The sequence below is a fragment of the Eubalaena glacialis genome, chromosome 19 (genome assembly GCF_028564815.1).
Source record: "Eubalaena glacialis isolate mEubGla1 chromosome 19, mEubGla1.1.hap2.+ XY, whole genome shotgun sequence".
In the NCBI taxonomy this organism is placed as follows: Eukaryota; Metazoa; Chordata; class Mammalia; order Artiodactyla; family Balaenidae; genus Eubalaena; species Eubalaena glacialis.
In genome coordinates, this window is record NC_083734.1 from 7,803,479 (window position 1) to 7,830,386 (window position 26,908).

A 26,908-nucleotide genomic window follows, 5' to 3' on the forward strand; every position below is an offset into this window, starting at 1 on the left:
TGTATAACTTCCGGTTTCTATTTCTCCTCTCCCTCATTTTTTCCCCAAGGCAAAATTCTCTCTAAATAAATCGCAGCCATGAGTGCGAGTTTGGACGGTGAGATGGCTGCTTTTGGTGAAGCTGCTCCCTACCTTCGAAAATCGGAAAAGGAGCGGATTGAAGCCCAAAACAGGCCCTTCAATGCTAAATCATCAGTCTTTGTGGCGGAGCCCAAGGAATCCTATGTGAAGAGCATCATACAAAGCAAAGAAGGAGGGAAAGTAACTGTAAAGACAGAACGTGGAGCAGTAAGTAAAAACATAAGGAGAAAATACTCCCCGCTTTATTCCTCCACCTCCTCGCTTCAAGTTGAAGCCTTCATTGCTCAGAATCTCTAAGCCTACTGCCAATACAGAAACCCTTCTGGTCCATTAACAGACATCAGATTTGGAAGGTAAAAGAAATTCTCAGCAGTAACCTCATTTCTCCCTTTCCCAACTACCCAAAGGACTTTAAAGCCACTAGGCTTGGCCTCCAGCATTTCCCTTCAATTTCTCACTTCCCAGTCAAAATCCCCAAACTTGGGAGAAACAAAAACTAGCTTCTCCTATCAAAACAATTACTATCTACTTAGATAAACAATGTATTAATATCCCCATTACTTCACCCCAAATTGAACTTTCTTGTAATAAATGGCCAGGAAAAATGGAAAATTAAACCCATTTAAGTAAAATGATATAAACTGATAAATAAACCTGGGACAAGGAAATGTGGGAGGAAAAAAGTATTTTTTAAAGAGTAGTACGTATTCTAGCTCATCAGAGGAAACAGATTTTCTTACCATCAAACGCTAAGATGAATGTATTTTCATGCCTTTATTTAAAAGACACCGAATAATATAATGGAAAGTGTCCACAACTGTAGTCTTATAATTAAAGCAGATAAACATAAATCCTACTTCCAACCATTAATACAAACTTGTCTCTTACTTTACTTGCCAGACTCTAACTGTCAGAGAAGACCAAGTCTTCCCCATGAACCCTCCCAAATATGACAAGGTTGAGGACATGGTCGTGATGACCCACCTGCACGAGCCAGCAGTGCTGTACAACCTCAAAGAGCGTTACGCAGCCTGGATGATCTATGTGAGCGCCCTTCAACATCTCTTTATTCCACCTATCTCTCCAAGTAAAAACAAATCCCACATGTTGAATATTCTGATTTTCTCAGACCTACTCAGGCCTCTTCTGTATCACCGTCAACCCCTACAAGTGGTTGCCGGTGTACAACCCCGAGGTGGTGGCTGCCTACCGAGGCAAAAAGCGCCAGGAGGCCCCGCCCCACATCTTCTCCGTCTCTGACAACGCCTATCAGTTCATGATGACTGGTGAGTGAGTGATGCATCTATTCACAGAAATGTGGAAATAGAATCTTTAACGAACAAACAGACTTTGGGCTTTGATTACAATAATACATTGCAGCCACATGGGGCTTCACTGCTTTCAAGAAACTTTCAGAGCTGTAATATCACATATTCTTCCCTGCAGCCATTCTATAGATGAGTAAAGTGAAGCTCACTGAATTCATTGACCTACCCAAGCTAACCCAGCTGGTAGCCAGTAGCCTAGTTGAAATGATTAGTAGACCTCTGTAAACATATTTGTTGTTGCTTTCTCACATTTTTTACTTTCTGATTTGGACAGAAAAAAAGTTCAAGTAGATTTTTAAAAAATATCCACATCCACAGCAATCAAGGAAAATAGTTACCAGCCATAGCGGGAAAGCTTTGTGAATTCTTTATCTTTAAAAGACACAGCTAATATCACTAGCCTTTGGGGTAGAACAGGAGTAAAGAAAGAGCTATGACTTTCCTCTCAAAGATTTTGAAGCATTTTCCTACAAGAATAGAAGAAAATAGAAATCCCTCTTTCTTTGAAAATACTTTTTTTTAAGTTTTTTTTTTTTTGACGTGGACCATTTTTTTTAAAGTCTTTATTGAATTTGTCACAATATTGCTTCTGTTTTATGTTTTGGTTTTTTGGCTGCGAGGCACATGGGATCTTAGCTCCCTGACCAGGGATCAAATCTGCAACCCCTGCGTTGGAAGGCAAAGTCTTAACTACTGGACCACCAGGGAAGTCCTGAAAATATTTTTTTAAAATTATATCAAAGTCTGTTATTCCCGTCTTATCAAAGCATAAACAAATGGCTTTGATGCGAACTGTAGGCCCAAATACAGCATGAAAACCTTTTATCGGCACACACCAAATGCGTTGCCTTTGGAAATATTCTAAATTCCTGAGTTTCCTGTTCTTCCATGAGATATTAGAAACTGGAGAAGATTTTGTTCCTTTTTGTTTTCTTATTTGTTTTTTTTTTTGCACTGTTTTTAAATTGTCTTTTAAAGGAGAAGAGGGAAGAGAAAGGGATAAAATAGGAATCTTCCATTACAAATTGGCCAGCAGTTCTACAAGGATATCATGCCAGGAAACTGTTGTTTAGTTGTCAGCAGAAGCTAGCTACCTTCCAGAAATTATCCAAATGTGGGCTCATTCCAGAGGTTTTAACACTTAGCAGTTGCATTTACACTGCTCTGTACACCACCACCCCTACAGAGGTCCCCACTCCCCCAAGTTTTGGGGCTGCTCCAAATTCAAGATTACTTATCTCCAAACATGATTTTTGTAAAAAAACCACCCAAAACTGTGGCATTTGACCAGGTTAGAGACTAGAACACTGTTTTCTTATCTATGCTCCCACTAGATGTGATATGATCTTTCTTGTATTTTCTTCTATTGGAAAAAGAAATCAATCTGAATATGTTCCAAAATCTGTCTCTACTTCCCTGAATAGAGCTTTGAAGTTCTCTAAAGTCTATATCCACATCTAAATAGCACCCAAATTAGCATCTATTTCTCTGAATAGATTTTTTTAGATTTGAGAATGCTCTAAAATCTATATCAGTATAGAATTAAAGATTTAACAAATCAGAAAATTGGTATATATCCAACATATCAGTCATATAACTAGTGACAATTTTTATTTTTATTACTTAGAAACGTGTATAAAATAAAAAGGAAAATAAAAGTAAATGAACACCAACATTTACAGTTCCAGATCCCTTCCTTTTTTAGTATTACCAGCTGTCAAATTAATATGAAAAACTGGGAGGAGGCCAGGTAGCAGAAAAATATATAAACTGGAAGTCAAATAGACCTAAACATCTTGATAAGCTATGTAACTATTAGAAAAGTCACTTATTTCTCTCTGGGTTTGTTTCTTCATCTGTTAAATGAAACTTCAGAATTGTATGATTCTTACTGAAGTAGTTACAGATGAAATTATATGATGCCTGGAATCTTCTTTAAAATAACCAAGTGAGTTTAGGATGGGAGTACAGGTTATACAAAGTTGGCCAAATAATAACTGTTGAAACTGTATGATGGGTACATAGGAGCTCTTTATACATTATTGCCTCTACCTCTGTATACGTTTGAAACTTCCCATAGGTTTTAAAATTAATAATATTTTAAGAAGAAACAGATGATTCTTTGCCTCTCATTTTCATAAGTTTTACTCCAAGAGGCAAGTACTATCTGGGAGCTACACACAAAACCAAGATCACAGGCAACATCTTCAAAATGTTAAAAAGGATAAACTGATTAATCTTTACAGTCAATAATCTTTGTACTGAATGTGTACTATTTTTAAAAACTGATGGTCTTGATTTCTTTTTTACAGAACGTGAGAACCAGTCCATCCTGATCACGTATGTGATCTTTTTCTTCTTCTCTGGTTTGTGGTGATTGCCTTAGATGTCGACAATGTGAGCTGTAGTTCTGATCTCTTCTCTGGTTTCTCTTTGACAGTGGAGAATCTGGGGCAGGAAAGACTGTGAACACGAAGCGTGTGATCCAGTACTTTGCAACAATTGCAGTTACTGGAGAGAAGAAGAAGGAGGAAACTGGCAAAATGCAGGTGGGTCTGACTGGCGTGTCAGAATCAAGACTGGCAGGGCGTGCAGGAAGCCCCAGATGTGAGGACTATTCTTGCCTTTGCAGGGGACTCTGGAAGATCAAATCATCAGTGCCAACCCCCTGTTGGAGGCTTTTGGCAACGCCAAGACTGTGAGGAATGACAACTCCTCTCGCTTTGTGAGTCTCTGGGTCACGGAAGGGTTTTCTCAGGTCTTAAATGCCCAAAAAGGCATGTCTGAGTTATTAACTCAACCTCTTGTTACTCGTGTGCTAACAGTTTTGTATGTAACATCATCTTTTTCACTTGCAAGGGTAAATTCATCAGGATCCACTTCGGTACCACAGGGAAACTGGCTTCTGCTGATATTGAAACATGTGAGTAACAGGACCATTGAAAATCAAACAGAGAAACAAGTGATGTCATTTGCAGGGATATTTTGCAACACTTGTTGAGCACTGAGCCTGCTGGCGGTGTTGCCCGTGAGCTAATGCCAAACTTATCCATAATCGCTGCGTGCTCTATTTACCTCAGTCTCAGACTGATGGCTCTATAACACATTCTGCAATTCCTGCCTCAGAAGCAACTATGACATTTTCTCCAGGAAAAACAGTAGGACTATCTATGGACTCCTATGAGTTATCTATAGGCTTACAATACATTTCTGTGATTTGCTCTTGATCTGAGCTTTTTTTTTTTTTTAATAAATTTATTTACTTATTTATTTATTTTTGGCTGTGTTGGGTGTTCGTTTCTGTGCAACGGCTTTCTCTAGTTGCGGCGAGCGGGGGCCACTCTTCATCGCGGTGCGCGGGCCTCTCACTATCGCGGCCTCTCTTGTTGCGGAGCACAGGCTCCAGATGCGCAGGCTCAGTAGTTGTGGCTCACGGGCCCAGTTGCTCCGCGGCACGTGGGATCTTCCCAGACCAGGGCTCGAACCCGTGTCCCCTGCATTGGCAGGCGGATTCTCAACCACTGCACCACCAGGGAAGCCCAATCTGAGCTTTGGTAGGTGTTTCCAAGGTAGTCCCTCACCAAAGAATCTAAGGTGATCTGAGGAAGGAGGGGATATTAAGGATCAATTATAATACAGAGGTCGCAGGTCATCCACATGCAAAGTTGATTTTTACTAGAGCATGCATACTTCACTCTCCGCTCTTAGATGGTGAGAACCTTGGGTAATTGCCATACGTATTTGGAATTCTTACATGTAGTACCAACAGGATCGATCATCACGTTGAAATCTCAATGGAGCCTAACGTCAGGTCCCCAATTTTAGCCAAAGACACTGCAGTTCATTTAATATCTCAGCAGCACTTATATTTTTTTTCTAATTCAATGTCTATTTCCCTCTCTTTCCAGATCTTCTAGAAAAGTCTAGAGTTACTTTCCAGTTAAAGGCAGAAAGAAGCTACCATATTTTTTATCAGATCACTTCCAATAAGAAGCCAGATCTGATTGGTAAGGATGAACTTAAGTTCACAGACAAAAGTTAATATTTTTGTTAACAACTTCTAATGTAAAACATACACCCTGAATTCTATGTATCCAGAAATGCTCCTGATCACCACCAACCCATATGACTATGCCTTCGTCAGTCAAGGGGAGATCACAGTCACTAGCATTGATGACCAAGAAGAGCTAATGGCCACTGATGTAAGACACACACTCACTTTTTAAAAATCCATTATGTATGGAAATAACAATAGCAACCACACTATAAGTGTGGTTACCTTAGAATATAGGGTAAATTCTCCAAAATACGTTAGTCTCTTCTGCCCTAACTTTGTCCTGTCATTTCTCCTGGCAGAGCGCCATTGACATCCTGGGCTTTACTCCTGAGGAGAAAGTGTCCATCTACAAGCTCACAGGGGCTGTGATGCATTATGGGAACATGAAATTCAAGCAAAAGCAGCGTGAGGAGCAAGCGGAGCCAGATGGCACCGAAGGTACCAAATGAACCTCCATCTGGGTTTAAATTAGAGAATATGGCAAGAAAAAAAAAAGGTTATTCTAAACTCACATTTCCTTTGTAGCTGGACTTCTGAGGGGCATGTACACATTTACACACACTGCATGCTTTCCTCACCCCCTTTCCCTCCTCACATCTCCATATCTCCATCTTTCTATGCAGCCCAAATGAACCCTAATAGCCACTTGCAAGGATACATCTAAAAAGCACAACCTGGGGCCAGATCATTAGAGAGGGAATGAGACAGAACCGTGAGCTTGCTTTGCCTTAGCAATGGCGAGAAGGTATATAGGATAACTTGGCATATTGGTCTATTTCAGCACCAGCTGGGCAAACCTAGTGGAGGGATACAGGGTCTTGCCCAAACACAGAGCTGGGGTTGGAGGACATCTGTGCACATGTGTGTGTGTGTTGTCTACATTTAACCCTCAGACAATCTAGGCAACAAGTAAGATAAAAAAGAAACTGAGAAAGAAAAATCATATACTCTATGTATGGAAAGAACATGGAACTTACAGGATCTACCACGGAAGCTAAAGTTATCTGCTCCTTTAAGCCTTTCCTGACCACCCTGGCTCGACATTCTCTCTCCCTCATTTACATCATAGTCACTGACAAAATTTTTGAAGGGGACTCTGCAGGAATCATGCACTAAAATTTAATCCTCACATTTTCAGATAAAGAAACTAATTCGTTGAGGTTAAATTGGGAGGAGCTAAATTGAGATAAGGTGTATTTATCTTACCTTCCACCCCTACCTACTGTGTCTTAAGAGCAGGGACTCTGGCTTTTGTGTTACATAAATTATTTCCATAAACACTGGACATATTTTTATTGTTGTTAAATTTCTCAGGAGTTGCTTGCAACAAATCACCAAAGGCCAGTGTAACTGACTGACCATTTATTAGCAAGTACATGCTCTAATATACAGAGAGCCTCACCTGATCTTCTATAGAATTATTTAAAGCTTTTTATTTAAATAATAACGAAAATGGATGGAGGAAAATGGAAAGACTACCTTGAAGAAGTATCTGCTGTTAAACAACATTCCTTGAATTGTGTCTCTGCAGTTGCTGACAAAGCTGCCTATCTCCAGGGTCTGAACTCTGCTGATCTACTCAAAGCCCTTTGCTATCCCAGGGTCAAGGTCGGCAATGAATACGTCACCAAAGGCCAGACTGTGCAGCAGGTAAGTGCACAACCTCAATGAATCACACACATCCCAGGCCTTTCATAGTGCCAACAAACATTACTCTGTCCATGAAGGTGTACAATGCAGTGGGCGCCCTGGCCAAAGCCGTCTACGAGAAGATGTTCCTGTGGATGGTCGCCCGCATCAACCAGCAGCTGGACACCAAGCAGCCCAGGCAGTTCTTCATCGGGGTCTTGGACATCGCTGGCTTTGAGATCTTTGATGTGAGTTTATCTTCATATTAATAAAAAGTGGGAGAAAGGCAATTTGGGTTTTGATATACTGAGTATTATTATTCATTTACACTTGTAGTGTCTACATTGCTCTCTCCAGCATGGCACCTAGAACGAAATAGCTAGGAGGTAACTGGATAATAACAGAAGTAATAATAATAGCTAACATTTATCACGAAGCCTGTATTTCTGGCTTCTCTACTAAGCACTTCAAAATGTTACCTCATTTAATCTTCACAACAACCCATGAAGGAGTAACTAATACTACTTCTAATTACATGTGGAGAAACAGATGCAAGAAAATCAAAACACTTGCTAAAGATCCTCCAGCCATATAAGGCAAAGCCACGACAGGAACCTGGCTATGTAACGTTTGGTCCATACACAAGGCACCTCCCATGGAGGAGAAACGGCCTAGAGGTAGAAGCGTGGTGACAGTTCATAGTCTTCCCTCTTCCAGATTCATCTGACACACACCATTTCCCCTCTGGGGCATCAGCTTTATCATCTATAAGATGAGGGTGTCAATTATTATAAAGACTCCATCAGATCTTCAATTTCTATACCACATCAGGTCCCCACTTTCACAGACCTGACAATGAGGATTTACCAAATGTTTGATATGAATAGAAGAGCAATTAGCCTATTAATTTCACTCTGCACATCAACTAAAGGTCTTAAGAAAAGCTTTCCTTAATAAGGTGACACCAAAAGTGAAAATGTGACCTTTATCTTGAATTGGGGGGGGGGGTAAAAGAACTGAGGCTTTGCAATGAATTACTTTCACCCTTAAATCTGAACCATAACTCATAGGATCATGGTTATACTTTTACTGCACATTTTTGCCCATGCAATCTTCAGAGGTGGAAAGAGGTAGATTCTACCAGAACTCTTGCTGTGTGATTGACAGCTGTGCCTTTAAATAATGCTCAGAAATCATGAAAAGGGTTCATGTCAAAAATGATTATTTTTTACCTGGGATTTCTGAAGAGACAACAATCAGTTTAAACTTTATTTCATTATTGTATTCCACATATTTTCAATAAAAGATTTTTCAGTAATGAATTCTACTGCTATAAAAATCCACTTAATGTTGGAAATTTGGTTTTGTGCAGTTCAACACCCTGGAGCAGCTGTGCATCAACTTCACCAATGAGAAACTGCAACAGTTTTTCAACCACCACATGTTCGTGCTGGAGCAGGAGGAGTACAAGAAGGAGGGAATCGAGTGGGAATTCATCGACTTCGGGATGGACCTGGCCGCCTGCATTGAGCTCATTGAGAAGGTCTGTTTGACTTCTAAAGGAAACCCGAACTGAAAGGATAACTTTCCCAAGTGCCTTAAGCAACTCCAGAATGTATTACTGTAATCTTAAATAGACTGATATCAGAACAAGTTAAAAAATTACTTTAGAAATGACTTTCTCTTTTCAACTTTTACGTAAGAAGAATCAGAGAGTGTTTAGCTTCATTTTGTCGTAACAAGTTCTGTTCTAACACTGACTCAGATCCAAGTTTAAAGCAGCATCTCTATTGAGATGGTCTGCTTCACTAGAAGAACTACCTCATTTGTTCTAAATCTATCTCCACTATGATCCAAGATGTCAACAATAGAAATAACTATTTTCTAAATCAAAATTAATGCACAGGTCACACAGCTAGGGCTTATATCAAAGGTAATCTGTTTGGAAGTCAAGAGTCAAATTGCTATGCTTCTTCATAATCTATCTTTAAGGGATTAAATGCACAAAATGTCTTATATAAGGTTTGCATTATTTATACCGCTAAGTTATTACATATAAAGTAAACATCATTCTAAGTCAGTAAGTCCTTTTCATAGAAAAATAAAACTCTGACAATAGATTAATTCACCAAACAGGGGAAAATGTGGTAATCACATAATCACAGAACATTTTAATAAGTCGCCCCCACTTATGCAGTGCTGACATTTGGAGTTTATATCCAGCTATTCTTTTAATTGAAAATAATGCTATGGATTGAATGTGAGAAAGAATGGTGGAAAAGTCATTCTAGTGATAACAAAAGGACCTCTTTGAGTTATGACCCTGGTTTACTTTATAAATATATTTAATTAGGAGTGCTCATAATTCAATCAAACGACAGCCACTATGTCTATATCTTTTGAGACCAGATAGGTTGACACCAATGTCTACTTTTCTGAATTCAGCCACTGGGCATCTTCTCCATCCTGGAAGAGGAGTGCATGTTCCCCAAGGCCACAGACACCTCCTTCAAGAACAAGCTGTATGACCAGCACCTGGGCAAGTGTGCCAACTTCCAGAAGCCCAAAGTGGTCAAGGGCAGGGCTGAGGCCCACTTCTCACTGGTTCACTACGCGGGCACCGTGGATTACAACATCGCCGGCTGGCTGGACAAGAACAAGGACCCCCTGAACGGCAGTGTGGTTGGGCTGTACCAGAAGTCTGCAGTGAAGACTCTGGCCAGTCTCTTTTCCACATATGCTAGTGCTGAAGCCGGTACTTTCTGTGCCCCTGATCTAAATTAACCTCTCCCCACAGAACGTTCACATACCATTCCAGCCTCTGGGACTCTACTTTTGTTGATGGGTTTTCTTTTTATCTTAGACAGCGGCGCAAAGAAAGGTGCTAAGAAGAAGGGCTCTTCTTTCCAGACTGTGTCAGCCCTTTTCAGGGTAAAGTACAAATTTAATTCGAAAAATCTATTCAGTTTCTATGACTTATCATAATTAGGATAAGAATAAAGGATTTAGAATAAATTAGGAGGGAATGGAATGTTAATAGGAATTACTTCAAATATTCCTTCTTGTCAGGGTACAGCCAAAGCAATACTCCTCCTGTAGGGCTGAATGTTTTACCTCTTATTCCTTATTATGCTCATCTAATGTATTCAGGAATTCCAAAATGCCCTTCGAAGCTTTCTCGCTATATAATAAGGCCGATTTTTAAGGAAGCACAGCTGAACTTCAAAGGTCTCCCTGTGGAAAGCCGTATCTTTATTCCACTAATGTTGCCCTTTGAGAATGTTCCTGAGTTCCCCTTTGAGAATTGAGCCTGAGACACACCCTTTAGGACATCCTTCCACCAAATCACATCTTTGTCCTCCGAGGTGGATTTAATTTTTTGTAATAGCTGAAAATTATCTAAAGCCAAACCTAGTGATTTAGATGGATGATTAAGATAGAAAAATCTCTCTTAAGAATAACAGTAATAATAACATTACTACAAATAATGTGATTCTCTTAGATGGCTTAAAAACTGGCTCTTCTAAAGGGGAACATATGGAGCATCTGGTCTAATGGCTGCTTTGTCAGGATTTCTATGGCTAAGTCTCGTTCTTTTTAAAACTAAAATGCAGATACTATGTATGACCTAAACAAGAAAACAGCCCTGTTCTTTTTTTCTCACTACCAATTTGCATTATTTCACCAAATATGCCCTTGTTTCATCAACTTATCCTTGTACATAATTGCAAGATTAGAAACTCACATTACTCACTTTATTTCCTAATAGTTAACTGAGATATGAAAAATAAAGCAACTCTGCCTTCTCAACGAATATACCTAAGAAATACTGAGAAATAGCTACTTGCTAGTTTTCTGTGGTGGAGTAAAACACCACTGTCTGTCATAATCAGTTACTCTATTTCTGGAATAACTCCCCCCATATGCTTCAGACTGTGATCATTCTCAGGTACCCAAGATCCACTCACACAAGGTCATGTAGTCTTACGATTTTAGACTCTTCCAAAAAACGAAAACAAAAACCAAAAAACAAGAGGTTACAGGTCCCAGGGAATAATACACTCAAGGAAGGAATGGCAAACATTGGGACAGTGGCTAACCTAGGTTACCACTGTAAACTACTACTGTGAAAAATATTAGCGCTGAGAGAGATGAAAGAGGCCTTAGAGGTAATCTCAACTATTTTCAGATGAGGCCCAGAAAGAGAAAAGGGATTTTATAGAGTCAAGCAGCTCATTAGTGGCAAAGCGAGACTGTAGTCTTTTGTCTTCTGATTCCCGGTCAAGAATACTTCCTGTGTGTCAAGGCTACTGAATTTGCAGTTTGCTTACAGGATAGAGCCTAGGTGTCATAAATGAATACCAGGGAGAGCTGCATTTCTTCCCAGCACTTTAGCCTTTCAGTTATTTGGCAGGCTAGAACTCTTGAGACCTTTAAAACACAGAGCAACTGAAGCCTCGTAGACTTTTACCTAATATAGTTAAGAAAGTGCCTAGGTTCGTTCCATATAATGACCAAAAAAAGCAATCTGAAATAGAACTTTCTCATCAAGTCCCTTCTACCTGGTTTTCTAGGAAAATTTAAATAAACTGATGACCAATCTGAGGAGCACACACCCTCACTTCGTACGGTGTATCATTCCCAACGAAACCAAAACTCCTGGTAAGATCTAAGAGCACGAAATAATCAGACAGGCACAAGTTTGAAAATTCCGTGCCCAGCAGTAAGTACTCTGACTTATGTTTAGGCGCCATGGAGCACGAGCTTGTCCTGCACCAGCTGAGGTGCAACGGCGTGCTGGAGGGCATCCGCATCTGCAGGAAGGGGTTCCCAAGCCGAATCTCATATGGGGATTTTAAACAAAGGCCAGTCTCCCTCTGTCATATTTCACTGAATGCTGTGACTAATTAATCATTTTCACTGTTGTCCTCTGTTCATTGTTTTTATGTATCCTGCTTCATCAATACTACGAAATTAAGTCAAATAATATAGTCTTGTGGTGCTAGAACAGAATACAGGCTAGAGAAGGTGGCATTTCTTAAAAATAGGACGGAAGCATGCATTAGCTTGTGGAAAAATCATATTGTTTTACTATCTGAACCTAAAAGGACAGCTGGATTTTCTACTTTTGCTTTTTCTCTTTTTACTGACTTGTTTTGGTGTCGTTTGGTTTTCATATATGATCACACCTTCCTAATCATTCTTTTTTTCTTCGACTGAACAGATACAGAGCTTTAAATGCAAGTGCTATTCCAGATGGACAGTTCATTGACAGCAAGAAGGCTTCTGAGAAACTTCTTGCCTCTATTGATATTGATCACACCCAGTACAAATTTGGACATACAAAGGTATGGCTATTACTTACACTTGATCCAAGTCCTCTGCCATGGCTGTATCTCCTGTAGTCTGGGGATGATTTGGAACTTCCCCTCTCTCCAGGTTTTCTTCAAAGCTGGCCTGCTGGGTCTTCTGGAAGAAATGAGAGATGAAAAGTTGGCCCAGATTATAACAAGAACTCAAGCCATCTGTAGGGGATTCCTAATGAGGGTAGAATACCAGAAGACGTTGCAAAGGAGGTAACCATGCAGAGGATAAGGACTGTAAGGTCTCTTAGAGACTTTACATCGGTCTTCCTTACTCAGTAACTCTTTCATTTTGTGGTTAACATGCACTTCTCACCCAGTTCGGAACTCACTCTTACAACACATCAGCCTCTGCTTAACCCCTCACACTGGGATTCCCTTCAAAACTTCTCTCCTCCCTCAGTTTCTCCCTTTCATTCATCTCACATACAGCAGCAGGAATCATCTGCAGTAAGCACTATTTTCATCATGCCGTATCTGTTTGCGGTTCCCCACGGTCTCCCACATCAAATCCAAGTCGCCTGTGTGTCTGTCAAGGCCACTCTCTATCCCCCACCTCATCTATCATCTCCCACCGCACAGCCTTTTCCAGCCAGGCTAAACAATTTGCTTATCTCCTTCTCTCCTCTTTGCACAAGCCCTCCCCTCTCAGCCTAATTTATCTCTTTACCAATTCAAGACTTCCATTTCCACTTCCTCTAATTAACCTCATCCAACCCATCCACACAGCACTACTGCATTCCCTGTCCTTACACACACGTTTTGCATTCATTTTGCTCATCTGTACTTATTTACTTCTGTGGTATAAGTGTTCCCAAGTCTTTTCCATGTGTCAACATTATGGTTTATGTCATGATATCTGCCTTCTCAGAGATATGGTTCTTATAAATTGGACCTACAGAAATAGAATCTCCATTTTAACAAGCTTGAAGAGGCAAACACATTGTTATAAGGCAGGTAAACCTTGCCAGTCTATTGCTACAGTGTGCAGGAATATCTTTTATTACTATTTTAAAATGTTATTTAAATAAAACAAATTTTGTAGCTTAATGCTCTGCAGACATTAACAATCTAACTGAGCAGGTAAGAAGTAGGCATTTGAAAGGACTTGAGAAAAGCCAGTCTATTATGTGAAGAAACTAACAAAAGTTGTTTATGGAGTAGATAATTCGGCAGCGATTAAAATAAGAGGAGAGGTTTCAAGGAAAACAGGATAAACCATAAGCTCAATTTAGGTGGGCAATTAGGAAAGCAAGCCATGCCCTTTCACAGGTCACGTCAGTGTGCTGAAGGCCAAGCAGCACAATTAACTTACACCTGCCACACCCACTCCCAAGTCACTAATATTGTGATTTCTCAAATGTTCTTAAAATGGTATGTGTTGCTCATATATACAAAGTATTCCTCCTCTAAAGTCAGCTTCTTTGCTGTGACAGGGACTTGAGAACACACAATCGTTCAGTATGAGCAGTGCACATCAGCAAAGTGGTCTTACTGAGGACCGCTCTGAGTGTGAGGGCGTGTGTGTGTGTGTGTCCTGTATATAAAATATACAGAATTTGACACACCATTTACATGTGGGGGGGTCATTAAAAGGGGAGTTTGTATGTAAAAAAAATAATACTAACAATAACATTGTCTCTAATGGATCAATCTACACTGATACTTTTCGGTCATTTCAGAGAAGTCCTTTTCTGCATCCAGTATAATGTACGTGCCTTCATGAACGTCAAGCACTGGCCCTGGATGAAACTCTTCTTCAAGATCAAGCCCCTGCTGAAGAGTGCAGAGACGGAGAAGGAGATGGCCACCATGAAGGAAGAGTTCCAGAAAACCAAAGATGAACTTGCCAAGTCAGAGGCAAAAAGAAAGGAACTGGAGGAAAAAATGGTGACTCTCTTGAAAGAGAAAAATGAGCTGCAGCTCCAGGTTCAATCTGTGAGTACTCTGTGTGCTGAATGCACCATGTCCTGGAAGCTTTGGATTTACACTCTGGATTTACACTCTGGATTTACAAATGGCCTTTTCTTGAAAAAGAAAATTTCTAGTTGCTTTTTTCAGTATTTCACTTAACTTTCAATATTCCTGTGAAGAAGTAAGGCACCAACTACTTCCAAATTGCAAATGGAAAATGGGAGATTGAAGAATTTATTTAACAATATCACAAATTTAATAGGCATGAAGGAAGCAGTTTAAAGGCAAGCCCCCAAATCTCAGTCATTTTACTCATCTGCCTTGCCTGCTTCATCCCAGTCTTAAGAGCCCTATTTCCTGAATACAAGTGTATGAGATTGTATTTAAACTCATAAAAGACAGTTATTCTTATTTCTCTGTTTCTCTCTTCCTCAACCCCCAGGATTTAGCTCAATAAATTCATTTGCAGTTACTTAAACTGAACTACCACGGTGGAAGACAGAGCTAGTGACCTCTGTGATTCTTCCTTTGATACTGATCCTGAGTTCTCAAGGCCTCTGTTTATTGGTTAAAGAAGAAGTTGTAATCAGAGTGGGGGTAGGCTTGGCATCAGCACTCTGGCCAAATACAACCTCCCATTTCCTTGGTCCAACAAGCCCAACAATGTCATGAAGAAATCTGTTAAAAAAAGGATAGTTTTCTTAAAATGTTTAAGCTATTTTCAACTTTTCCTTCTGACAAGTTCACTTATATGAAGGATACATTTTCCCAATCACAGCCTCTTCATCTTAACCTCTTTTCATAGGTATTATCATTAGTCAGTGAGTAAATATATACTGAGTGTATGACTATTAAAAATAAAAGCGGGGCTTCCCTGGTGGCGCAGTGGTTGAGAATCTGCCTGCCAATGCAGGGGACACGGGTTCGAGCCCGGGGTCTGGGAAGATCCCACATGCCGCAGAGCAACTGGGCCCGTGAGCCACAATTACTGAGCCTGCGCGTCTGGAGCCTGTGCTCCGCAACAAGAGAGGCCGCGATAGTGAGAGGCCCGTGCACCGCGATGAAGAGTGGCCCCCGCTTGCCGCAACTAGAGAAAGCCGTCGCACAAAAACGAAGACCCAACACAGCCATAAAAATAAATAAAAATTAAAAAAATAAAAATAAAATAAATAAAATAAAAAAATAAAAGCAAAGGAACCCTGGAAGGCCTCATTATCAAACGTTTAAGCATTTTAAAAACTTAAGATATAAACAAACACTGAGAAGTTAAAGAAATTCCCCAGCCCAGAGTAATAAGGTCGTGGCTGAACTGATTTTTATGAGTCCTTTAATCATTTATAAAAACCTCATTGAGTTATGTAGTTTCTCAAAATTACAAGTTCTTATATAGTCTAATATTCATTTTGAGACTAATAGGTAATTCTTAAAATGGAAATGGAAACCTTGGACAATTATACAGCACTGTTATGGTCTATCAGGGAGGTTTTGAGTATATGAAAAATGCTTCATGGAAATGTATTTATAGGCATAATATTACATAGTTTTCCTTTTTAAAATTCAATGTAGCAACTAGTTGTTTGAGGCAAGTAGGGAATGATCAAAACCAAAACTAACCAATTTGACTAAGTCAAAAATCTTTGACTATTATAGTTGAAATGCTCTTAGCAATCATTTATTCCAATCCTCTTAATTACATGAGATAATTGAGGGTAAGAGGAGTAAATCAATTTGCACAAGGTCATACATATGGAGGCAAATTTGGGACAAGAACCCAAGCTTCCTTTGGTCCTTCCACTCTTCTACACAATACTTTTTAAAATAGTCAATTGCTTCAATCCAGTCATTTTTCAGGCTAATTTGCTTCTAAATCTATAGTGCCATATCTAATTAGCTACATTTCTCCAGACAATGGAATGATGTTCAATTAATTTATATTCATACTGAAAAATTCATTAGCATTCAGTAAACACTACTACTTTGTGCAAAGAACAAGTTCAAAATAAGTAACAATTCTCTAAACAGCTCAGCAAATCTCTCCACAGGAAGCTGATGCCTTGGCTGATGCAGAGGAAAGGTGTGAGCAACTGATTAAAAACAAAATCCAGCTGGAGGCAAAGATCAAGGAAGTGACTGAGAGAGCTGAGGATGAGGAAGAGATCAATGCTGAGCTGACGGCCAAGAAGAGGAAATTGGAGGACGAATGTTCAGAACTGAAGAAAGACATAGATGACCTTGAGCTGACACTGGCCAAGGTTGAGAAGGAGAAACATGCCACAGAGAACAAGGTATGAAATATATTTGTATACAGCATATAGAGACTCTGCCATCTAACTAAGCTGCTTTAGAGCAGAGATCATCTCTTCCTTAACCTTTCTAGGTGAAAAACCTCACAGAAGAGATGGCAGGCCTGGACGAAGTCATAGCTAAGCTGACCAAGGAGAAGAAGGCCCTCCAGGAGGCCCATCAGCAGACCCTGGATGACCTGCAGGCAGAAGAGGACAAAGTGAACACCCTGAACAAAGCTAAAGCCAAGCTAGAGCAGCAAGTGGATGATGTGTGTTTTTAATACCCATTTGAAAGTTTTTTTCAATATACTTTCAATTTTTAACAACGTTTATTTTCTCATTAGCTTGAAGGGTCTCTAGAACAAGAAAAGAAACTTCGAATGGATCTAGAAAGAGCCAAGAGGAAACTGGAGGGTGACCTAAAATTGGCCCAAGAATCCATAGTAGATATAGAAAATGACAAACAGCAACTTGATGAGAAACTTAAAAAGTAGGAACTCCAGAAAAAAGATTCTATGCAACATCATCTTTCAATTCGTATGGGTACTAATATGCCTTGTTCTTCTGTCTAAAGGAAAGAATTTGAAATCAGCAATCTGCTAAGCAAAATTGAAGATGAGCAGGCAGTAGAAATTCAACTACAGAAGAAAATCAAAGAGTTGCAGGTGAGTCATCTCACCTCCATTTGTTTCTGCACCCAAAAAAACTGAAATTGAGATGAGTTCACGTTAATGTGCTGTGTCACTGCCAGGCCCGCATCGAGGAGCTGGAGGAGGAGATCGAGGCGGAGCGGGCCTCCCGCGCCAAAGCAGAGAAGCAGCGCTCGGACCTCTCCCGGGAGCTGGAGGAGATCAGTGAGCGGCTGGAGGAGGCGGGGGGCATCACATCCACCCAGATAGAGCTCAACAAGAAGCGGGAGGCCGAGTTCCTGAAGCTGCGCCGGGACCTGGAGGAGGCCACCCTGCAGCACGAGGCCACGGCGGCCGCGCTCAGGAAGAAGCACGCGGACAGTGTGGCCGAGCTGGGGGAGCAGATTGACAACCTGCAGAGGGTCAAGCAGAAGCTGGAGAAGGAGAAGAGTGAGCTGAAGACGGAGATTGACGACCTTAGCAGTAATTCAGAGACCATTTCCAAAGCCAAGGTACCCAATACTGTGTTTAAATGAGCATAGTTAATAACCTGTAAGAACCCTCATTGTTCTCTGGCATTAAACATTGTTTGTAGGCAGTTTATAGCACTGATCTAAAATTTTGTATTCTAATATATTCCATTTTATTTCATTTTTTTAAAATACTGGATATAATTTGTTAAGATTATTTCCAAATCTACTTTAAGTATCAGTGTCAAGTATCACTGGGATAAATGAATGAGTTCCAACAATGAGCACTTTAGGGAGATTATGCACCCGTCATACTTGAATCCTAGCATGTTCTATAGAGTTGGTGCCATAAGTTTCTACTCACACTTGACATAAATTTATTCTCTAAAAATATTTTAAGAATCCAGTGGTAACTTTTTTTTTTTTTTTTACTGTATTCAATGTCTCATCTTTCACGGGTACATGTGCCGTAGGGAAACCTTGAAAAGATGTGCCGCACTCTAGAAGATCAAGTGAGTGAACTTAAGACGAAGGAGGAAGAGCAGCAGCGGCTGATCAATGACCTGACGGCTCAGAGAGCACGCCTGCAGACGGAAGCGGGTAGAGATTTCCCTCAGTTCCGCAATTATGTACTAGACAAAAGCAATCCCGGGGGTTCTGAATTAACAGCAATACTCCCATATTAGAGGGGAGTAATCAGCTATAGGAATTTGCTGAGCGGGTTAGAAGAAATAAAAAAAAGCAAGAAAGAATCAGCAGACTAGTTTATTTGTTACACTACAATAGCAATGCTGCTTTTTAATCTAGCCAATTCTGTAACAATATTTATAATTAGATAAAGTATATATTTGTCATATACATATAATTATATATACAAACTTTAGGCTTGTTTGTTTATGCCATGAACAAATTCCTTTACTTCGGTAATTCTTAGGTGAATATTCCCGACAACTGGATGAGAAAGATGCTTTGGTCTCTCAGCTTTCAAGGACCAAACAAGCATCTACGCAGCAGATTGAGGAGCTGAAATGTCAGCTAGAGGAAGAAACTAAAGTAAGTTTTACCAAAAGTATTCTCGACTGATCAAATCTAAACATATTCAGTTAGGTTCTCCTTTAACTGTATAAATTAAATATCACTGAAGAAATGAATTTAAGTCACTGAACTCATACTTCCACAGGCCAAGAACGCCCTGGCCCACGCCCTGCAGTCCGCCCGCCACGACTGTGACCTGCTGCGGGAACAGTATGAGGAGGAACAGGAAGCCAAGGCCGAGCTGCAGAGGACGCTGTCCAAGGCCAACAGCGAGGTGGCCCAGTGGAGAACCAAATACGAGACGGACGCCATCCAGCGCACAGAGGAACTGGAGGAGGCCAAGTGTGTACTGTGAACTCTAGAGGAGGGACATGACATGGTTTCCCAGCTGCCCAACTCAGCAACTCCCAGAAACAGCTGTGATGATGATGATAACATAACAAAAGCAGAAGTTACCCTAAGTGCATACTGTGTCAAATACTATCCTATTATTAACTCATTTAGTTTTCATAGCAACATTACATTGCATTATTATTCGTATCCCTGTTTTACAGATGAGGAAATTGAGACTGTGAGAGGTTAACCAACTAACACAAGAGCATATGATTAATAAATAGTACAGCTGGGATTAGAACCAGACATTCTGATTCCAGAGACCACCTTCTTAAGTATTGTAGTACAAAGACAGATCTCTTAAAACTCATGTTGGAGGCCATCTGAACTGTGCATAATGTTCAGGGTTAGTCTGAATAAAGTAAAGCCTTAGTCTGGGTACAGACCAAAGGAGACCTTCAGGTAGATCTTCTGGAGCATTACGGCTAAAGGTTTTTGTGTACATTAGGCATGTACAGTTGGCACACAATTGGGAGTAAAGCAAGAATGTAGACAATTCAGAAGGAATAAAAAGAAAAACCCTGCCTTTGCTTAGACTACATGAATTATCCTGATTTATTTATCCATTCCTCTCTCAGGTGAGACTGACCAAATATATATTATTAGAAGAAACTGGCTATTTTTCTCTAGGAAGTATATAAAATAAAATGTAAAGTCTGAGAAAGCAAAAGAATATGCCCAGTATATCTGTGACCAATAAAATATCTAGTTAGTCTCAAATCCTTTTTGGAATGAGATGAGATATAAATCAATCAATAGAACTGCCCTGGCTCATCATTCTCCATACCATACTCAATCAGAAGCCCTGAAAATCCTGAAATCATATGCTGTAAGATACATACAATGTCAGCTCCAACAATGGCCTCTAACAATTCAAAAACAAAAAGGACTTGAGTCCAGTTGTTCACCACTTTGGACCTTTTCACAGTTTAATCCATCTGGAAAGCAGTTCTGGCTACCACAGTTTTGAAAACCATGCTACTTGACATTGTAGAAAAAGGACTATGAAAGGGGGCTGAGGAGTTTAGCACTTGCCCCTGTTCCTGACCTCTCTCCTTAACTGCCTGGCTAACTTTTCAGGAAGAAGCTGGCCCAGCGTCTGCAGGAAGCCGAGGAACACGTAGAAGCCGTGAACGCCAAATGCGCTTCCCTTGAGAAGACCAAGCAGCGGCTCCAGAATGAAGTGGAGGACCTCATGCTTAATGTGGAGCGGTCTAATGCTGCCTGCGCGGCTCTCGATAAGAAGCAAAGGAACTTTGACAAGGTGGCCCAGCCTGCTCAAACTCCACCGATGTTTTACTTAGTCTCCCTTTCTCCTTCCATTAGCTGACAGTTTACCGCTTTTCAGGTCCTATCAGAATGGAAACAGAAGTATGAGGAAACCCAGGCTGAACTTGAGGCCTCCCAGAGGGAGTCCCGTTCTCTCAGTACTGAGCTGTTCAAGGTCAAGAATGCCTACGAGGAATCCCTGGAACAACGTGAAATGCTAAAGAGAGAAAATAAGAACTTGCAGCGTGAGTGCTCTTGAACTTCCCTACCCTATATGGCCCTGGAAAGACCTTTCCATGTTGTATCAGTCTGACCACTTCTCCCTTCTGTTCACCCACAGAGGAGATTTCCGACCTCACTGGGCAGATTGCTGAGGGAGGGAAGCAAATCCATGAACTGGAGAAAATAAAGAAGCAAGTGGAACAAGAGAAATGTGAAATTCAGGCTGCCTTAGAGGAAGCAGAGGTATGTATATTGATGTTGTGGGGGGAAAATCAAAGATAAACATTGGTGGAAACACCACTGTTTTCATTGGGCAATGGTACTATGAGATGGATCCATTATTACAGAGCAGGTGAGAATCTGAACTCATATAACCTTTATGAAGGGCAATTTGGCAATAGTTATCAAAAGTCTTAAAAATGTAATAATATGACCTATCAGTTCTATTTCTAAGAATCTATCCCAAGAAAATTATCCTAAATGTAGGCAAAGCTTACACACAAGATGTCCAATCCAAAAACAAGGTAAAGCAAACTACAGAACATCCATATGATGCAATTTTATACAGCCATTAAATGTAGTTAATATGGGGAAATATTTATGGTAGAGGATAATTTTTAAAGCAAGACACACATTTGCATATACAATATAACTTTATCATGTATAAATATATATAAATCGGAAAAAAACTAGAAAAAAGTGTACCACATTAAAATTGTGCCTCTAAGTGGAGGCAAAATAGGAAGGTTTTGTTTTTATAAATTACCCCACATTCCACAATGGACACATATTTTGTAATCAAAAATATATATATGTTTTAAAACTGAGAATTTCTACAACAGGAATCACGTGAACATTTTAATTTATAGAACGGGAGAGAATTCCTGTTTACTACACATAAGTTTAATCATATAATTTTTGTTACTACTCATATGAATAATATTTGTATAGCACTTTATACTTTACAAAGCACCCTTATTACAGAGTTGCCCAATAAAGTCTATGACTGAATAAATTAAAGGATGATTTACCTAGTAGGGTCCTAGAGCTGTTTTATTATACTTTGTAATATTAGACAAACTGATATTAGTAAGAGTTTGGCTCACAAGGGAATACCCTCCAAATATTCATTTTCCATTATTAATTGATTATTAATTAATTGATCACTGTTTTGTTAAGGCATCTCTTGAACATGAAGAGGGAAAGATCCTGCGTATCCAGCTGGAGTTGAACCAAGTCAAGTCTGAAGTTGATAAGAAAATTGCTGAAAAAGATGAGGAAATTGACCAGCTGAAGAGGAACCACATTAGAGTCGTGGAGACCATGCAGAGCACACTGGATGCTGAGATCAGGAGCAGGAATGATGCCCTGAGAGTCAAGAAGAAGATGGAAGGAGATCTGAATGAAATGGAAATCCAGCTGAACCACGCCAACCGCTTGGCAGCAGAGAGCTTGAGGAACTACAGGAACACCCAAGGGATCCTGAAGGTAGATGGGTCCACATTAACAGCCCAGACAAGTCAGGGAAGTGACCCGTCTCCCATTCATCACAACACCTTCTTGTTACACCATCCATTTTTTTTTTCTTTTAACAAATTATACAGTTCATAGTATGGAGGTAGCTAAAAATAAATACACATAGAATATATATTTATTTATTTTTGGCTGCATTGGGTCTTTGTTGCTGCATGCAGGCTTTCTCTAGTTGCGTCGAGCAGGGTCTACTCTTCGTTGCGGTGCGTGGGCTTCTCATTGCGGTGGCTTCTCTTGTCGTGGAGCACGGGCTGTAGAGCGCAGGCTCAGTAGTTGTGGCACACGGGCTTAGTTGCTCCGTGGCATGTGGGATCTTCCCGGACCAGGGCTCGAACCCATGTGCCCTGCATTGGTAGGCAGATTCTTAACCACCGCGCCACCAGGGAAGTCCGAATATATTATTTTTAAAGAAACGTTATATAAAAGAACAAACAGAAGCCCAGAGATAAGCTATGATACGAGAGAAATTAAAAGACTTTGGCACCAATAGGCCTGAGGTCGAGTCTTAGTTTTGTCACTTACTAGCTGCCTGATTTTAGGCAAGTTATTATAACCTCTCAGAACCTCTGTTTCTTCTACTAATTAAGAATGAAACTACCCACCTCATAGGGTTACTTGTGAGGATGAAGTGAGAAGACAGATGTCAAGTGCTGGGTACAGCATATGGAAAATGCTCCATAAATTATAGATACTGGTGACTCGCACATGAAAAATAACAAGTTGATGGCATAAAACACAACAAGAATCAGTCTCCTGATAATCCTCTCTCACCTAAGCAGGTGACATCCCCATTTTCATGCTCCTTCAAATGACAGGCCTGTCATTTCCCGTTCCTGGCACCAACCCATTCTTCCAGTTCATCTCCTGGGATGTTCACATCCTCTTCAGAGTGTCTAAGCCTTTTTATTAACTTAACAGGATACCCAGCTCCACGTGGATGATGCTCTCCAGGGTCAAGAGAACCTGAAGGAACAGCTGGCGATCGTGGAGCGCAGAGCCAACCTGCTGCAGGCCGAGATCGAGGAGCTGCGGGCCACCCTGGAGCTGACGGAGAGGAGCAGGAAGATGGCAGAGCAGCAGCTCCTGGACGCCAGCGAGCGCGTCCAGCTCCTGCACACCCAGGTGGGACCCTCACATCAAACAAATGCTGGTGTACTGTAAAGTGACGAATCAGAATTATAATATGGAAGTACTCTATTTTTATAAATATGTGTATATTTAAAAGGATGGGGGAGATGCTTTAAAATATTAATTGCAATTACCTTGAAGTGATGCGATTATAGATGATTTTTTGCTGTGTGTTCTAAGATTTTCTACCAAAACGGGGCAGGGGTATTACTTTTTTTTATTTAAAAAGATTTGACTCTAGATTATTTTGAAAACCATGGTGTGGAATAAACTTGAGTAAAGGTATCTGTTGACTCCAAAATCTGAAAATGTTCCACGTAGCGTTTCCCATCAGGAGCACTTCAGCGTTCAGCACTGCTATGTTTACAGTCCCTGTGCCTTGCAGGACATTTAGCATCACTGACCAGCCTGGGTGTTAAATGCAGTAGCACGCCCTAGTTACTCTGACAACCACAAATATCCACCCCCATACATTTCCAAATACCCACTGAGGTGATATTGCTTCCCTTAGAGAACCACTGGGTTGAAATTTTAAGAAAATGTTTCGTAAGAGTAATTCAGTATTCCCCAAGGGAGCAAACCATTCAAGTTAACAGAGAATAGATTCCTTCTAACTGAGAAACTCTCAGTGCCAGGCTCTCACAAAAAGAATCTACTCTTTTCTAATATTTCCAACCTTTTAAGGACAGAACACTAGCGATGTCTGGTTGACATATAATTGAAAGAGCAATTAACTAATGTAGACATTCTTGAACCTCCATGTCCTTATGCATAAATCAGATGGACACTGGGGCAGTGGCGGTGCGGGGGGAACCAACCTTGCAAATGATTAACATTTTGCACTGAACAAATATTTACAGTTCAGTGAAATGTTGCCATTAGTCCCCTGCATAAGCCAACCAGTAAGACATTTGTAAAATCCCAACTGTGCAAACTGCAGGTCTTGTAAATTTCCACTACTTTTAACAGAACACCAGCCTGATCAACACCAAGAAAAAATTGGAAAATGATGTTTCACAACTCCAGAGTGAAGTGGAAGAAGTAATTCAAGAATCGCGCAATGCAGAAGAGAAGGCCAAGAAGGCCATCACTGACGTGAGCAAATGAGCATTTGTTTAACGACACTGTGTGTTACCTGCCATTACCAGGTTTATTATACTGGTTTATTTACTAATTAGGCGGCCATGATGGCCGAGGAGCTGAAGAAGGAGCAGGACACCAGCGCCCACCTGGAGCGGATGAAGAAGAACCTGGAGCAGACGGTGAAGGACCTGCAGCGCCGCCTGGACGAGGCTGAGCAGCTGGCCCTGAAGGGCGGCAAGAAGCACATCCAGAAGCTGGAGGCCAGGGTGGGTCTCTCAATCTCTCTGAATCCGGGAAGTGAAAACGGCACTCCCCCATCCTTCTCTCTTCTTGTATATTGACTCCCATCCTTATCCTGTGGCTGGGGACAGCCACCCAATATCGTCAGTAGGTCCTGAGTTAATTAACATCCCCCAAGACTGACTATGTAAGTATCTTTCTTGATTGTAGGTACGTGAGCTTGAAGGAGAGGTTGAAAGTGAGCAGAAACGTAATGCTGAGGCTGTTAAAGGTTTGCGGAAACACGAGAGAAGAGTAAAGGAACTCACCTACCAGGTAAGGGGAAGAGCTTTCTAGAATAGCCAGACTTCCTGCACAAAGGGAAATTGAAAACCTGGTGACTATGTGGTACTCACAAATAGCTACATGTTAACTTGATATACATAAGGGGCAAATGACACAATCACCTATCACAGACCCTTTCCTAAACTAGGAAAATCAGGAAGGCCTTTAGAAAATCGTGTAAGTGAGGAAAGAATACAGGTTTCAAAGACAGATAAACTGGTATTAGTCCTAGTTTGGCCTCTTACTTTTTAAACTTGGATAGGTTACCTAACACTCTCAACCTTAATTCATCACCTGTAAAATAGAATAAAAACATCTACTCACCAGAGTAGGGAGGTAAGGATTAGAGACGTGTATAACTCTCCAATATAGTGCCTGCACACAGTGGACATTTAACAAGAGTGGCTACTGTTAATACTATGAAGGAAGCCTCAGAGTTGACCACATTTACACCAGGCCCACCTGCCATCATATCAAAGTGATTTACTTCACCACCTGTAGTGGGTTTATTTTGTTGGATTCAATGCAGACCATTTTTTTCAAACTTCCAGACTGAGGAAGACCGCAAGAATGTTCTCAGGCTGCAAGACCTGGTAGATAAATTACAGGCAAAGGTGAAATCATACAAGAGACAAGCTGAGGAGGCTGTAAGTATCTTTAAGCCCTTGAGGGAAGAAGAAAACTTCGTTGGGGGTAGAAAGTATATTAAGAGAATGTGTTAATGAGAAAGAAAGAGACCAAGTAAGAATATGTCTTTCTTATTTTAAGAGAGATGATATAAATATGAATTTACCCCCAAATCCTAATTATAGAATAAGACCTCAAGACGAGATATTTTTATTATTAAGCAATTTGTAGGGGTTGGGGGAAAAAAAGAAAATTCCAAATAACCCACCTTACTTGATAGCTGCAAAGAATATCCAGCAGAAAATCTAACACCATGATAAATATTCCTCTCCCTCTAGAAATGCACAAAATCAATTGTTCCCAAAAGCCAAACAGAAATCTTTTACCCCAGCTGACTCCTTCCCTCACTACCACTGTCATCAGCAGGGACTTATCCCTGCACATTCGCTGTAGCAAATTAGGATGTGTTGGAAGATTCTCCAGCTTCACTTTTCCTGGTTGTTCCCCACTCTTCCAGACACAATGTAGTGGGTAAGAGGTAAGAAAAGGGAACACGGAAGGGAGAGGCACGAATGGTAGTAAGTCCAACCAACAAAGGGCATACTTTCTTCCTATCCCCATCCCCCCACCCACAGCGTCTCTGTATACTAGAATCAAAATATATGGCAAAAACATTTCAACTGGGATTTTCCCAAAGTTAGAATTTGACCTTACATTTACTGTCTAACCTCTGCGAGCGAGCGCACACGGGTCTCTTCCTCCTTTCCACTCAGTCCATACATCGTAAATAGACTTCACGTATACATGGGTTTGACGTAATGAGCTCGTCTCTTCCATTTCAAAACTATTTCTTCTTTCATTCTTTAGAGTAAAAAATGTAATTGAAGTTGCAAGTTCTGTCTGGATTTGAAATCAGATATGACAAACAAACCATAAGAAGGAAATATCTGAGTTGAGGAAATAATCCTGTTTGTGACAAGTGCAATGAGAACCACAAAGTCTAACTCTCACAACTTTATTCTTAGGAGGAACAATCCAATGCTAATCTTGCCAAATTCCGCAAGCTCCAGCACGAGCTGGAGGAGGCCGAGGAACGGGCTGACATTGCCGAGTCCCAGGTCAACAAGCTGCGGGTGAAGAGCCGGGAGATTCACACAAAAGTCAGTGCAGAGTGAACACATCTGCCTGATGCTGCCAAGGGGCTGAAGAAATGCACAAAATGTGCTATTTTGGGTCACTTGCTTTGTGATGTTTTTCTCCTAATGTTGAATAAATAAAAACTACAGTGAACTGATAAA

The 26,908-nt window shown here is 40.6% G+C and overlaps 1 protein-coding gene across 2 annotated transcripts; it reads left to right on the forward strand.

Annotated features, from left to right (window-relative positions):
- Positions 1-78: 78 nt before the first annotated feature.
- On the forward strand, positions 79-26,908 carry LOC133080496 (myosin-8). Of its 2 annotated transcripts, none has more exons than XM_061176428.1 (38): positions 79-288; positions 982-1,125; positions 1,211-1,367; positions 3,722-3,749; positions 3,850-3,958; positions 4,042-4,134; positions 4,269-4,332; positions 5,318-5,416; positions 5,508-5,611; positions 5,766-5,904; positions 6,998-7,116; positions 7,194-7,343; positions 8,468-8,638; positions 9,541-9,859; positions 9,959-10,026; positions 11,670-11,757; positions 11,843-11,960; positions 12,320-12,443; positions 12,535-12,671; positions 14,141-14,396; positions 16,415-16,657; positions 16,750-16,926; positions 17,002-17,147; positions 17,232-17,322; positions 17,409-17,798; positions 18,230-18,356; positions 18,691-18,809; positions 18,937-19,133; positions 20,265-20,448; positions 20,533-20,698; positions 20,794-20,918; positions 21,855-22,163; positions 23,127-23,330; positions 24,306-24,431; positions 24,515-24,685; positions 24,870-24,974; positions 25,535-25,630; positions 26,636-26,908. In XM_061176428.1, the coding sequence occupies exons 1-38, from the start codon at positions 79-81 to the stop codon at positions 26,783-26,785; spliced, it is 5,823 nt and encodes a 1,940-aa protein (XP_061032411.1). In that variant the 3' UTR covers positions 26,786-26,908. The 2 variants fall into 2 exon arrangements, with proteins under 2 accessions (XP_061032411.1, XP_061032412.1); XM_061176429.1 differs by having other exon boundaries at positions 9,541-9,850.

Excerpts from the sequence above, each read along its gene's own strand:
- LOC133080496 (XM_061176428.1), top strand. The coding sequence starts at position 79 with ATGAGTGCGAGTTTGGACGGTGAGATGGCTGCTTTTGGTGAAGCTGCT. Across the intron at positions 11,961-12,319 it reads TATGGGGATTTTAAACAAAG|ATACAGAGCTTTAAATGCAA; the intron begins GCCAGTCTCCCT and ends TCGACTGAACAG. Across the intron at positions 24,975-25,534 it reads TAAAGGAACTCACCTACCAG|ACTGAGGAAGACCGCAAGAA; the intron begins GTAAGGGGAAGA and ends TCAAACTTCCAG.